Raw genomic sequence first — 12,164 nt, 5'->3', positions numbered from 1 at the left:
CTCCTCCCGAATGTCATATCCAAAGCCCGGACCCTGCAGGACCTGGAAACCCTCTCCAACCTTGGGTCAGGTAAACGGACGATCTTACATCATCCAGAACTTCGTAGTTGGACTCGTCATCCTAAAAATCCAGAAGGGAACTGGAACAAAATTTGTTTCATGGAAGGGGGGGGGAATCTTCTGACACCCCAACAATGTACAATCATTCCCAAAATTAAATGATTCGTACACAATCAACAGTAAAACTCTGGAAAGCATACGCTCTAGAGAAGGCACCCATCCCCCTCCCAATATTTCATTATAATTGTGGATGAGTAGTAGTAAGACATTTAAAAGCTTCAAGCTAAAGTCATTTTTAAGTAAAACCTTTTCCATTTGTATTACATATCTTATTTTAGACCCAGTGATGTCATTACTGGGTCTCTGAGCTTCTATTTGCAATGCAGGAGGATCATAGCTGGTGGGAGGAGCTGGCAGGGTGCTGTACATAGCTTCCTGAAAACTAGAAACTGTGGTAACGGGCTAGAGAGGGAAAAAGAAATCTGGATGGTGCTGGATGTCTTCCAGGCAGGCTCCTCCTGTTGCATTCCCTATAATATCAATATGGCAAAACATCTAGCAAGGATGGTGGGAGCCCCTCATAATGGGCACAGCAGGTGTACAGACCCAGGAACTCAGCACAGGGATGGTGGGAACCCCTCATAATGGGCACAGCGGGTGTACAGACCCGGGAACTCAGCACAGGGATGGTGGGGCCCCCTCATAATTGTCACAGCAGGTGTACAGACCCGGGAACTCGGCACAGGGATGGTGGGGGCCCCTCATAATGGGCACAGCAGGTGTACAGACCCAGGAGCTCGTCACAGGGATGGTGGGGGCCCCTCATAATGGGCACAGCAGGTGTACAGACCCGGGAACTCAGCACAGTGATGGGTATACTCTGTGCCAGCAGCACGCTAGAGAGCCGGACTGCAAAGTGCAGAGATCTGGGTCTCCAGCGGCCTATCTCTCTGTGTGCTGTGCTCCATTCTACAGTGTTGTGCAGAAAGCTTGAGCGCTTGTTTATTGGGGCACTGGACAGGTGGATGAGCCCTTACAGTAATAATCTAGGAAGGTGAATTAGGCTTTAAAAAAAAATAAGTTTTGGATTTTAATCCACTTTAACAATGAAGACTGTCGGGGGTGGAGGCTTGGAGCAGATTACAAAGCACTGGAAAGTCTGTTGCATGGTGGAGATAACGGAGATTTGGGGTCAACTGTCTGCGGAACTTCCACATTCATTTGAATTTAGTTGATATTACAAGCATATTAAGTCTTTCCCATTAATACGTCATTTTAGCCGGAGTCCTCACCTTCTCGCTAAGTTCTTATCGGCCGCCTGTGCCGGGGCTTTCTAGACATTGAGTCATATTATACAGAAGTTCTCTTGTACCGAAGCTTTGGCAATTGGGATGTTGTCACCATGGGGTTGACCACAGGCACTTCTATTATAAAATACTTGTTGGCCAATCAGGAGCGGCACCTGTAACAACCACTCCGTACTTCAAACTTTCTAATCTACTAGTAAAATGTCTGAGAACACAAAGCAAGTGTCACCTTCCTGGAAATGTGGGCTTTTATTAGGAACAAGCTCTAACATGGTTTCATTATGATTCACCATTCTGTATGCACCAAAAATGGATATTCCATAAATGTATAACCTGTTTTAATCTACTGTAACATTCGCTAAGGGATCTAGCATTCACTGAGCTTATTCATCCAGCGCAACTGCGGGCACATTCCTTCTGTGCAAGTTATCCAGCTGTTGTGAGAATGGTGCAAAATCGAATGTTTGTTGTGTAATTTCTCTCCTTGTTGAATGTTCTTTATTATGTATATTGATAAAGAAACAAGTGAATGGGGAAAATACCACAATATGGCCACCAAATGGAGCGGAGGATCACAGGAAATAAATGTTGGTAAGGAGACAGTGTTACAATTTGAGACCACCGGAGAGAACAAGCATATAAATGTAACCAGTGATACTACAGAGATAGCAATGGTTACAATTCTATCCTCATTCTCTCCAGTGGACTGTGGAACTGTAACATTGTATCTCTTTACTAACCTTTTATTTCCTGTGATCCTCAGCTCCATTTGGTGGCCATAATGTGGCATTTCCCCCATTCACTTGGTTCTTCAGTATACTGTATTCATAAAGAATAGACATGCACCAGCAAAAAATTTGATTCGATTTTTTGCGTTATTTAGTTTTTCGGGATTCGGGTCCAAAAGTAAATTTTTGTTTCGGAATTCGGATTCGGACGAAATTCGTTTTAGTAATCTGGTATCGAAACGAATTATAATGTTGTATTTACCCCATTCACTCTGTTATTTTATGACTAGAGTCGGTTGATGAAGAACCAAGTGAATGGGGGAAGTTACTCATTATGGCCACCAAATGGAGCTGAGGATCACAGGAAGTAAATATGTCAGCAAGGAGATGCAATGTTACAATTCAAGAGACCACTGGAGGGAATGAGACTATAGATGTTACCATTGATACTACGGGGATCGCAATACATTCATATGCTTGTTCTCTGCAGTGGTCTCTAGATTCATAACATTGTATCTATTACTAACGTATTGAGACACTCTCTCTCTCTCTCTCTCTCTCTCTCTCTCTCTCTCTCTCTATCTCTCTATAGATATAGATATAGATATACTAAATAATATACTCTTATACCAAATATTTGTACTGCCCGTTTGTAAATCAGAACAAAAACCCACAATAAGGATTCATTGTAAGACTTTGCTATTTTGGTTGAATTTTATGACCTACAAATAGTAAAAACTCTACTTTTCTGAAGGGTCCCCGAGAAAGCTGGAGTTGGGCTTTAATGCAATTTCACACATTGTTGGCAATATATTTTTTTAAATCTGCAGATTTCAATAAAATTAATCCCTGCTGATCCTGCCATGGAGGTCCTTCTTCAGGCACTTCCTGGTATAGGGTGACAATTTTTGCATTGTCACCCTGACGGGCGGAATGCCAGGGTGGCTGTTTCAACACCCATTACACAGACATGATCCACTGTTGTCACCATCCGGAAACCCGTCCTGGGAAATACCATGCAGCCATCGCGGAAGTGCCTCCAAAATGGTTGCGGATCAGTGGCGCTGAAATGTAACCAAAGATAAGAAGGTTAAAAAACAAGTATTTTAATATTTTTTAAAAAGGTCCGTTTTTGGATACACAGTGAACAGGGAAATGAAATGTGCTCCTGATAGGATTTTGCATAAATTGTAATGATCTAGTGATTTCCTTTTTAAATTGTGTTTTTTTTTCATTTGCACAGGATTCTGGGACTCTTCCATAAGAGACAAAAGAGGCGCGCTCATTTCCCAACCCGATAAATTGGGTTCTTGTGGCCGTCTGCGGAGTGGAGACGTCTCGGATGAACCAAGGGACTGTGCCTGTGAAATCGAGCTGTCAGCTGGCAGTGGCAGGCTGTGGTTTGTGAACCCTATTTTTATCGAGGAGTGTGGCAACGCTCAGACCTTTGATAAACTTCCTCTTCCTAACTGTGTCGCAAAGGCCGAGGTTCAGCTCCCTAAAGTTGTTTACAGGAGACCTCCTCCTCCACCGCCTCCTTCGTTACCTAAGCCTCCACTTCCGTCTGTTCCTCCTTCTGCGCCTCCCTCTGATTATATACAGCCACAGTCCCAGTCACCAACATTAGGTTCTCCTACGGTTGCCTCTCCTGCATCTCCAAGCTCCTCTGACACCAGCTTGATTTCTCCGTCTCAAACCGAACCTCTACTCCTGTCTTCTCCTTGCGAAGCTCCTTCAGATGAGCCGGTTTCACGATGTTCCTCGACTAATTTATCTTCAGATGAACATCTTGCTTTGAATCCTGCTTTGGACGATTCCCCAGCTGATCATTCTGTGTCTTCCCCATCTTCTTCTGTTGCTCCTCCAGTGGAACATATAACTTCTTCTGTTGCTCCTCCAGTGGAACATATAACTTCTTCTGTTGCTCCTCCAGTGGAACATATAACTTCTTGTTGTTCTGGTGACCCGCCATCTTCTGATACTAACCCTTCAGAATCTGAATTTCCTCCTACTTCTAACGTTGCTCCTCCAGTGGAACATTTAACACTATGTTGTTCTGGTGACCCGCCATCTTCTGATACTAACCCTTCAGAATCTGAATTTCCTCCTACTTCTAACTCTTCACCAACTGAAACTTCTAGTCCTGCAAGTAAGACGGACATCTCTCATTCCTCATCCGCTGCTCCAACCTTAAGCCAGCCAGAAAACTCTTTTGAGGGGTCTTCCACCATTGAGGGGTCTACAGTCGCCGATGATCATATTATCGAGAAGCCTTCTGTGAGGTTCAGCTCCCTAAAGTTGTTTACAGGAGACCTCCTCCTCCACCGCCTCCTTCGTTACCTAAGCCTCCACTTCCGTCTGTTCCTCCTTCTGCGCCTCCCTCTGATTATATACAGCCACAGTCCCAGTCACCAACATTAGGTTCTCCTACGGTTGCCTCTCCTGCATCTCCAAGCTCCTCTGACACCAGCTTGATTTCTCCGTCTCAAACCGAACCTCTACTCCTGTCTTCTCCTTGCGAAGCTCCTTCAGATGAGCCGGTTTCACGATGTTCCTCGACTAATTTATCTTCAGATGAACATCTTGCTTTGAATCCTGCTTTGGACGATTCCCCAGCTGATCATTCTGTGTCTTCCCCATCTTCTTCTGTTGCTCCTCCAGTGGAACATATAACTTCTTCTGTTGCTCCTCCAGTGGAACATATAACTTCTTCTGTTGCTCCTCCAGTGGAACATATAACTTCTTCTGTTGCTCCTCCAGTGGAACATATAACTTCTTCTGTTGCTCCTCCAGTGGAACATATAACTTCTTCTGTTGCTCCTCCAGTGGAACATTTAACACTATGTTGTTCTGGTGACCCGCCATCTTCTGATACTAACCCTTCAGAATCTGAATTTCCTCCTACTTCTAACTCTTCACCAACTGAAACTTCTAGTCCTGCAAGTAAGACGGACATCTCTCATTCCTCATCCGCTGCTCCAACCTTAAGCCAGCCAGAAAACTCTTTTGAGGGGTCTTCCACCATTGAGGGGTCTACAGTCGCCGATGATCATATTATCGAGAAGCCTTCTGCGGAAATGACAATCAGCAATTTGGAAGAAAATAAAGAAATTTCAGGAAATGATGTGTTTCCTGGAAATGATCTGCTTCCAGGAGCATCTCCTATTCGGACTCCAGTTCGCGTCCCACCCGCCGTCCCAAAAAGGAGACCTTCTGGGAAAGTCCCAGATAATGCATCCAATGTTTTTTCTGTAACGCACGATCCACGGCAGAAACCAACATCTCCTGAGCTAAAGAACGATAAGCCAAAAGTTAAGCCACTGGTGAAACAAGCAGAGGATCGGAGAGGAAGCAATGAAAACCTACAACAGAAGAAGGTTGGCTCTCCTGGACATCCACGAAAAACACCTGCAGACGGAAAGAAATTGCCTCCCGTCCCGCCACCGCGATTGAAGAAATTGTCCTCTAAAGATTCCTCTGCAGCAGCTGGCCAGCAGAAACCAGATCTCCACCACCCCTCCAAGAATCCTGAAACCCACAACAACGTCGGCAACGTCAAAATCCGGGACAAAAAAGAACGGCAAAAAAGTTCCACATCCCAAGATCTAAAGGATTCAGATTCATCTTTGAATTCGCCGAGGAGTGGACCAAATACCCCATCGTCCAATCCGGAGGTAGATTCCACCTCTACCAGCAGCACCGAAGAAGACGGCGACAGACTTACCGGCGCCTCCATCAAGAAGTCCCATTCATTTATGCTGAACAGGGCGAAAAACAGGCTGTCCATCGTGGCCATCACCAACGTCTTCTCGGCGTTTATGTCTGCCGACCGGAAGCTGCAGAAGAGGATTGCCGAAATGGCTCATGACAAAGACTCGTACTTTGGGAATCTGGTTCAGGATTATAAAGCCTACAGTTTGGAGATGATGGCCAAGCAGAGCTCCAGCACCGAGATGCTGCAGGAGATACGGCTTATGATGACCCAGCTGAAGAGTTATCTGGTTCAGAGCACTGAGCTGAAGTCCATAGTGGATTATAATCTATACACGGATGATAAAATAGGTAAGGGGATGATTAATGTAGAGCTGAAATGCATAATATGATAGAGCTGTGTCTTTTAAACCCAAGAGCAAACCATTTTACCAGTACATCTGCCAGTACAACATCTGTTGATTTCTGTCCAGAAATCCATTGCTTTTGTCACTTCCTGCGCAATGTACTGACATCTCAAAAAATGTTTTAGCAGCCTTCCCGGTCCTCTACAGAACATCTCCCCCCTATGTTAAGGGGATGAGGAGAGAGGGAGGTGTTTGCAGTCCAAATCAGGAGAGCAGCATAGGTTGACAACACTGGTGCTCCTCCGTAGAGTACAGTAAGTGAGCAATGTCACTGCCACTAGATAGAGCTAAGGAGCATAGGAAATGTTTATGCTCTTTGGCTCCACCTAGTGGCAGGAATGCTACATAAACTGCATTCGCCCAGCTATATGGCGGGCAGAAGAATAAGCTCTTTTAGTCCTTTTTAATATTTAATTATTGTTCACTGCAAGTTAAATATTTTTAGTTTCTAGGTTTTTTGTGTTTTGTTTTAAATTGTTCACGTTCTAATCCTTCCCCCACTTTATCCAAAACAAATCTCCCCATTGGAGAGATTTTCCATCACTTTTTGTCCCGATAAGAAGTTGGGGAAACTCTCCAACAGGGACATGGGCAGTAATAAAAGCCTGACCGAGGCTCTAAACTTTCTCCATGTCCAAAACAGTAGAAAAGTTTTGGCAAAGATGGGATGACAGCCCTGGAACGTGCGCCCTTAGAACAAGTAGACGAAAGCAGTTCCCCAAATTACTAAGAAAGTACAGATCTCCTGCAATCACGTATTCGTTTTTTCCTTCCCAAGCTGCATGTTCTTTTTTGTTAATTTCCGCTCCCCTTACATGTTTCCCCCCTCCCCCCTCCCCACAGACGCCATTGTGGAGGCGGCGCTGTGCAAGTGCGTCTTGAAGCCGCTCAAGGCCCCCATCGAATGTTACCTCCGGGAGATCCACAACAAGGACGGCTCGATGAGACTTCTGACCGAGAACCAGCTGGTCATCCAGGACACGACCTCCACCGACCTGGGCATCAGCACCAGCGTGCCAGACAGCGGCGTGATGGAGAAGATTATCCACAAGTTCAGCACCATGCACAAGACCTACTCACCAGAGAAGAAGATCACCTACCTGCTGAAGGCATGCAAGCTCATCTACGACTCCATGGCCACCGGGAACCCAGGTATGTGCTCAGTCCATCCTGTATCTGCTCTCCTTACCTGTTGTCTATGATGATGACGCCATTCATGATGCCAATGAAAGGGTTGGGAACTAGTTTGACCTCTTCAGGGCCATGCTCTCTTTCCATGCTGGGCCATGAGAACCTGCACTGTAAAAGCTGTGCCCAAAAAGGCAAATTAAAAGACATAGGCAGTGGCGTCACAAGGGGGTGCGAGGGGTGCGGCCCGCACCCGGGTGACACCATTAGAGGGGTGACACCAAAATGACTCAGTCATTTTGGTGCCACCCCCTCTGAAAAGTCGGGCGCCCCTCCTCTCTCTGCCGGCATCCATCACCAAGATAGCCGCCGGCAGGTATCAGAATACTGCCGCGCGTGCGCGATGACGTCATGCGCAGTGACACTCGGTTACCGCTCCGGGTGTCACCCAGCCTCGGGACGCCCCTGGACATAGGACCAGCCACCAGTATTGTCTGTGGTCTCTCTGCAACTATCTTTCCTTATTACTATTTTGCCATGCCTTCTTCTGCACTGTATTTTTGCATGGAAACAGCTATCTTTGTAGAGACAGGGCTTTGTTTCCTCATGTCAGATCTGCCTCCCCTTGGTGACCTGATGACTGATGTAATAGATCACCCCCCCCCCCCCCCCCCCCGATGGCTGGTGGGGTATTGATGAAGAAGCAGCGGGAGAGGTGGAGGAAGCACAGGTCAAAGCAGAAGCAGGGAGAGTCTTGCACTACTTGTCCTCAGGTACAGCTCCCTCTCCAGCAAGGAAAAAAAAGTGAGCAGCACAGCAGTGACATCAGTGACATCACCGCAGCAGTGCCTTAGATGTTCTCACACTGCAGATATAGTTTTGGGGCTACAGGACAGGGGTGTCTAGGCACAGGAAGTTCTCTGCTGTTTTTCAGGAGGAATTCAAGATAAAACATAAGTCTTTAAGAGTATTGCTTGAGCTCAGAGTAATAATTCTTCATCCCTCTGATTTTAGATTGGTGCACATGAACCAAAATCAGCCCCCATTTGACTCAAGCGAGGGCAAAACGGGGGAATACAGTTCTGATTGTATATGTTTCTGTTCCTGTATAAGAAGTTAGTCATTGTCACACCCGTCCTCCTCACCACAACACAACCTGCAGACCTCTGGTTACACAAATTCTGTAAACGTTAACTAACTGCAACTGCTGATGTAACATATGAGTGTTGGAACGCCTTGTGCAATGGGTAGTGATAAGATGATACACCAGTGACCCCTGCAGGAGGAGAAGTGGTCGTGCAACCTTTACATTGTAATACAGACTAAAATTTAGGCATATGCTCCCCTGGGTATGTGCAGAATTAATTTAATGGTCCCCCCCTTCCTCATTAAACCGGCTTTCACTGAGTCCGCCATTGTTCAAGTTTTAGGACCCCCTTCATATGTCGAGTCTGTTGTGGTGTATTAATCTGCAGTATTTTGCATTAAGGTCTGTTGCGGTGAAGCAGCTCATTCATTTTAAATGGACTGCCAATACACAGCAATGGGTGAAAAATTGGACCTGCATTTTTTTTTCTTCAAAAGTTGGGCTTGGAATGTGCATCATGGACGCTGGCGCCTAATGTAGTTGGAGCGTTGTGGTTAAAAGAAATAGTGTTGTAGTTGTAAAGCCATCCCTTGTAGGTAGGTGAGGCTGGAGACCGGAGTAGGCCCAGGCTGGAAGGCCGGGCATGAACCTGGGAACACACTTTAGCTTGTTCAGGGTCTGAGATTCGGAAAAATGAGGTCGCTGTCCGCTACAAGGATTCAGCTAGCGGAGCAATCAGGAGTCGCTCTGCTATTAGGCTGAATTTAACCCTTTCATGTCTGAAGTCCGGAGAGTGACGATCCCTTGCGTGTAGCCCTCTGCAGGGGAAAAGTTTCTCTATCTTCTGTTTTTTGAATGAGCAGCACGTACTCATGCCCGCTGCTCATTCTGTGCAACCGCTGTCAATGACAGCTGCTCAGGCAGACCATCAATCGGGAACCCAGCCGCTGTGATTCCTGATCATGTGATCACATGGCTTTGTTTTATAAACCACTGTCACCAACAGATATCTTAAGCCACAACAAAGTGTTTAAAACATGTTTTGGCTTGTTTTTAAATAAAGCTTTTTGTTTTGTGCATTTGATAGCCCACAATAGGGCATGTAAGGAAGATATTTATTAAAATGTTGCACCAAATAAAAGCCTCGTTTTTAAAAAAAAAGTTAAAATTATTTGGGAAAGAGAATTGGTCAGATAACCGATGCATGGTGACGCTGCTCAGTGTGGTCTGGGCATCAGGGCATCAGTGATCTCTAGTCACAAAAGGGTAAAATGTTCTAAAATGACGTGATCCTGGACTATTCTACCCCCATGGGGAGCCCTTCCGGGGCAATTGTTCCACCTGTAAGTGATTTTTGGATTCTGTCTCTTCCCCAGGGAAGCCACACGGAGCCGACGACTTTCTCCCGGTTCTCATGTATGTCCTGGCCCGCTGCGACCTCGTGGCCCTTCTCCAGGACGTGGAGTATATGATGGAGCTGATGGACCCTTCGTTGCAGCTGGGAGAAGGTAATGGCCGCCGACTTTGTAGATTTGCCTGAAGTTGTATTTGAGTCCTGGATTTCATTTCCATGAGGGTTCTGTGTCCCTGGAGTTTTTAGGTTCCTCCCGTAACTGAGATTGATTTCTGAAAGCCTTCTAGTATTGTAATATCAGTCCAAAGTGATCTGTGCGCCATAAACTCATCTGGGGCAAGAACCGATGTGTACGTTTCTATGTTGTGTCCCCTGGAAACAGGGCCGTTGACGGGTAGGCAGAAGGGGCGGCTGCCTTGGGCACTTCAGCAGGAGGGGGCACAAAAAAGGGCAGAACCTGCAACCAATGCTGCTGAGGTGGTTCATGAAGGGGGAGGTGCTAAAGGACCTTGTCCCAGCACTGACTGAAAGGCACTAGAGAAGTTCTTGAATTGTTTTTTGCCTTTTTTAGCAATGACTTTAACAGTCCGTCTCCTTCCTTCAGGCTCCTATTACCTGACCACCACCTACGGGGCTGTGGAGCACATCAAGAACTACGATAAGATCACAGTGACCCGGCAGCTCAGCCTGGAGGTGCAAGACTCCATCCATCGCTGGGAAAGAAGACGGACGCTGAACAAGGCCAGGGTGTCTCGCTCCTCCATACAGGTTGGACCATTGGACCGTATAAATATTTCCTGTACGCATATAGAGTTTGATGGGATTACCGCACTGTAACATGCAGTCGCACCCACCGTGCATTCTGGTGTGGGAGGTGCGTTGCATTTGCCATTTATTTAAACGGTATCCCAAACGCATCTCTCACCCACAGTTCGTACGCCCGCACTGGAACGGGCGGTACCCTAATGCCGTGAGTTCCAGTGCAGTGTGACTTGGGTCCTGACTTAATGACCGAGGACAAATGTGGGTGCTGAGGTTACACAGGTCTAAATTAATATGGAAGTGTCATTCTATGTCAAATTTAGAAGATCTTTCCCGCAATAGAGGTGGGGGGGTGTCCACAACACCACCTTATCCACCACCTACAATGCCGCCCCAACATCTTTTACTTCTGCCAGATACAACTCCATTCATATAATCCCAGTTAAAGTTTTATGTAAACCCCAAAATGTGGTGGCTTTTTCAGGATTTTCTCCTGGTGCTCCTGCCAGAAACACACTTCCTGTTCTCGGGTCACACAGGAAGTGCGTTCTCTTCACCTTGATGAAATGGGGATGGGATGGGAGTTCTGTAGTCCAGAGTTCAGATTCTAAACATTTGGACCGTCATATTGTTGCTGACCCATTTTAAGACTTGTATTGGCATTTAGAACCACACGTCCAGCTTGCCCCATGAGCTACATGGTGGGCATTAGTCACAACAGCTATATATAAACTGCAGTCCCCCAGCTGGCCCGTTCATTGACCCGATGTCTTCTCTCTGTATCTCTCTCTCTCTGTATCTCTCTCTCTCTGTATCTCTCTCTCTCTCTCTCTCTGTATCTCTCTCTAGGACTTCATCACCATCTCCTTCGAAGAGCTGGACGTGAACACGAGGACCTTGGCCACCAAGCCAGACACGAGGGTCGCCCAGGTGCTCCAACAGTGCGTGGAAAAATTTGAGGTGTCCGAGCCCCACAAATACGGCCTCTTCGTCCTCATCAACGAACAATTCTACCGCCTCGCCGAGGACGCGTTACCGCAGCAGGTGAAATCCCGCCTGCTGAAGAACGAGCAAAAGTTGGACTTCCACTTCCTGTATAAGACCGCAGGGGAGGAAGACACGCCAATGAAGGACCTTCATTTCCTCTAGCCGCCTCACGACGGGATGGGCTGCCACCATACAGAACGTTGTGCCGGACGCTGAGAGATGAGATGGTGCTGGCTGGTCCAATCCACTTGTCCACCTCGGTGTGCAGGTCCGTATTGAGGCGCTCCAGTCCTGCGGGCAAACAAAGCGGGAAGACGTCGGTTTTATGTACAAAGTGTCCTTCCTGCGGTCCTCAATGGTGAAAGGTTTGCAGTATTGGAGTTCAGTTATACATTTATGTGCAGTGTTACAGAAACTGATTCAGAGATTTGATACATTTTGGGAAAGACCAAAATAAGGAAAATCGGGGGATATTGTTAGGGCAAAGGGACCTAGATTGTAAATAAAGTTTATTTTATCTCGAAAGTGAAACATTACTTGGGAATACGATGTCAGAGCAGGTAAATATCTGAGCGCAGGCATGTGGTTTGGTCCAGGTTCGTAACCTGAAGACGCAACTTTATGATAAGGTAG

At 46.5% G+C, this 12,164-nt stretch overlaps 1 protein-coding gene across 1 annotated transcript in view; it reads left to right on the top strand.

The window, feature by feature from the left end:
• The window catches only part of RIN3 (Ras and Rab interactor 3), a 30,735-nt gene extending 19,003 nt beyond the window's left edge, over positions 1 to 11,732 (top strand). The window contains exons 6-12 of the mRNA XM_018558493.1: positions 6 to 70; positions 3,339 to 4,372; positions 4,492 to 6,157; positions 7,057 to 7,365; positions 9,805 to 9,936; positions 10,387 to 10,550; positions 11,394 to 11,732. Coding sequence (XP_018413995.1) covers positions 6 to 70; positions 3,339 to 4,372; positions 4,492 to 6,157; positions 7,057 to 7,365; positions 9,805 to 9,936; positions 10,387 to 10,550; positions 11,394 to 11,693 — 3,670 coding nt within the window. The 3' untranslated portion in view covers positions 11,694 to 11,732. The remainder of the gene's footprint in view (positions 1 to 5; positions 71 to 3,338; positions 4,373 to 4,491; positions 6,158 to 7,056; positions 7,366 to 9,804; positions 9,937 to 10,386; positions 10,551 to 11,393) is intronic.
• The last annotated feature ends 432 nt before the right edge of the window (positions 11,733 to 12,164 follow it).

Source organism: Nanorana parkeri, unplaced genomic scaffold, assembly GCF_000935625.1.
Source record: "Nanorana parkeri isolate BGI_ZX_2015 unplaced genomic scaffold, ASM93562v1 scaffold344, whole genome shotgun sequence".
Lineage (NCBI taxonomy): Eukaryota > Metazoa > Chordata > Amphibia > Anura > Dicroglossidae > Nanorana > Nanorana parkeri.
The sequence above is the reverse complement of the archived record's forward strand: the minus strand, read 5'-3'. Positions and strand labels throughout refer to the sequence as shown.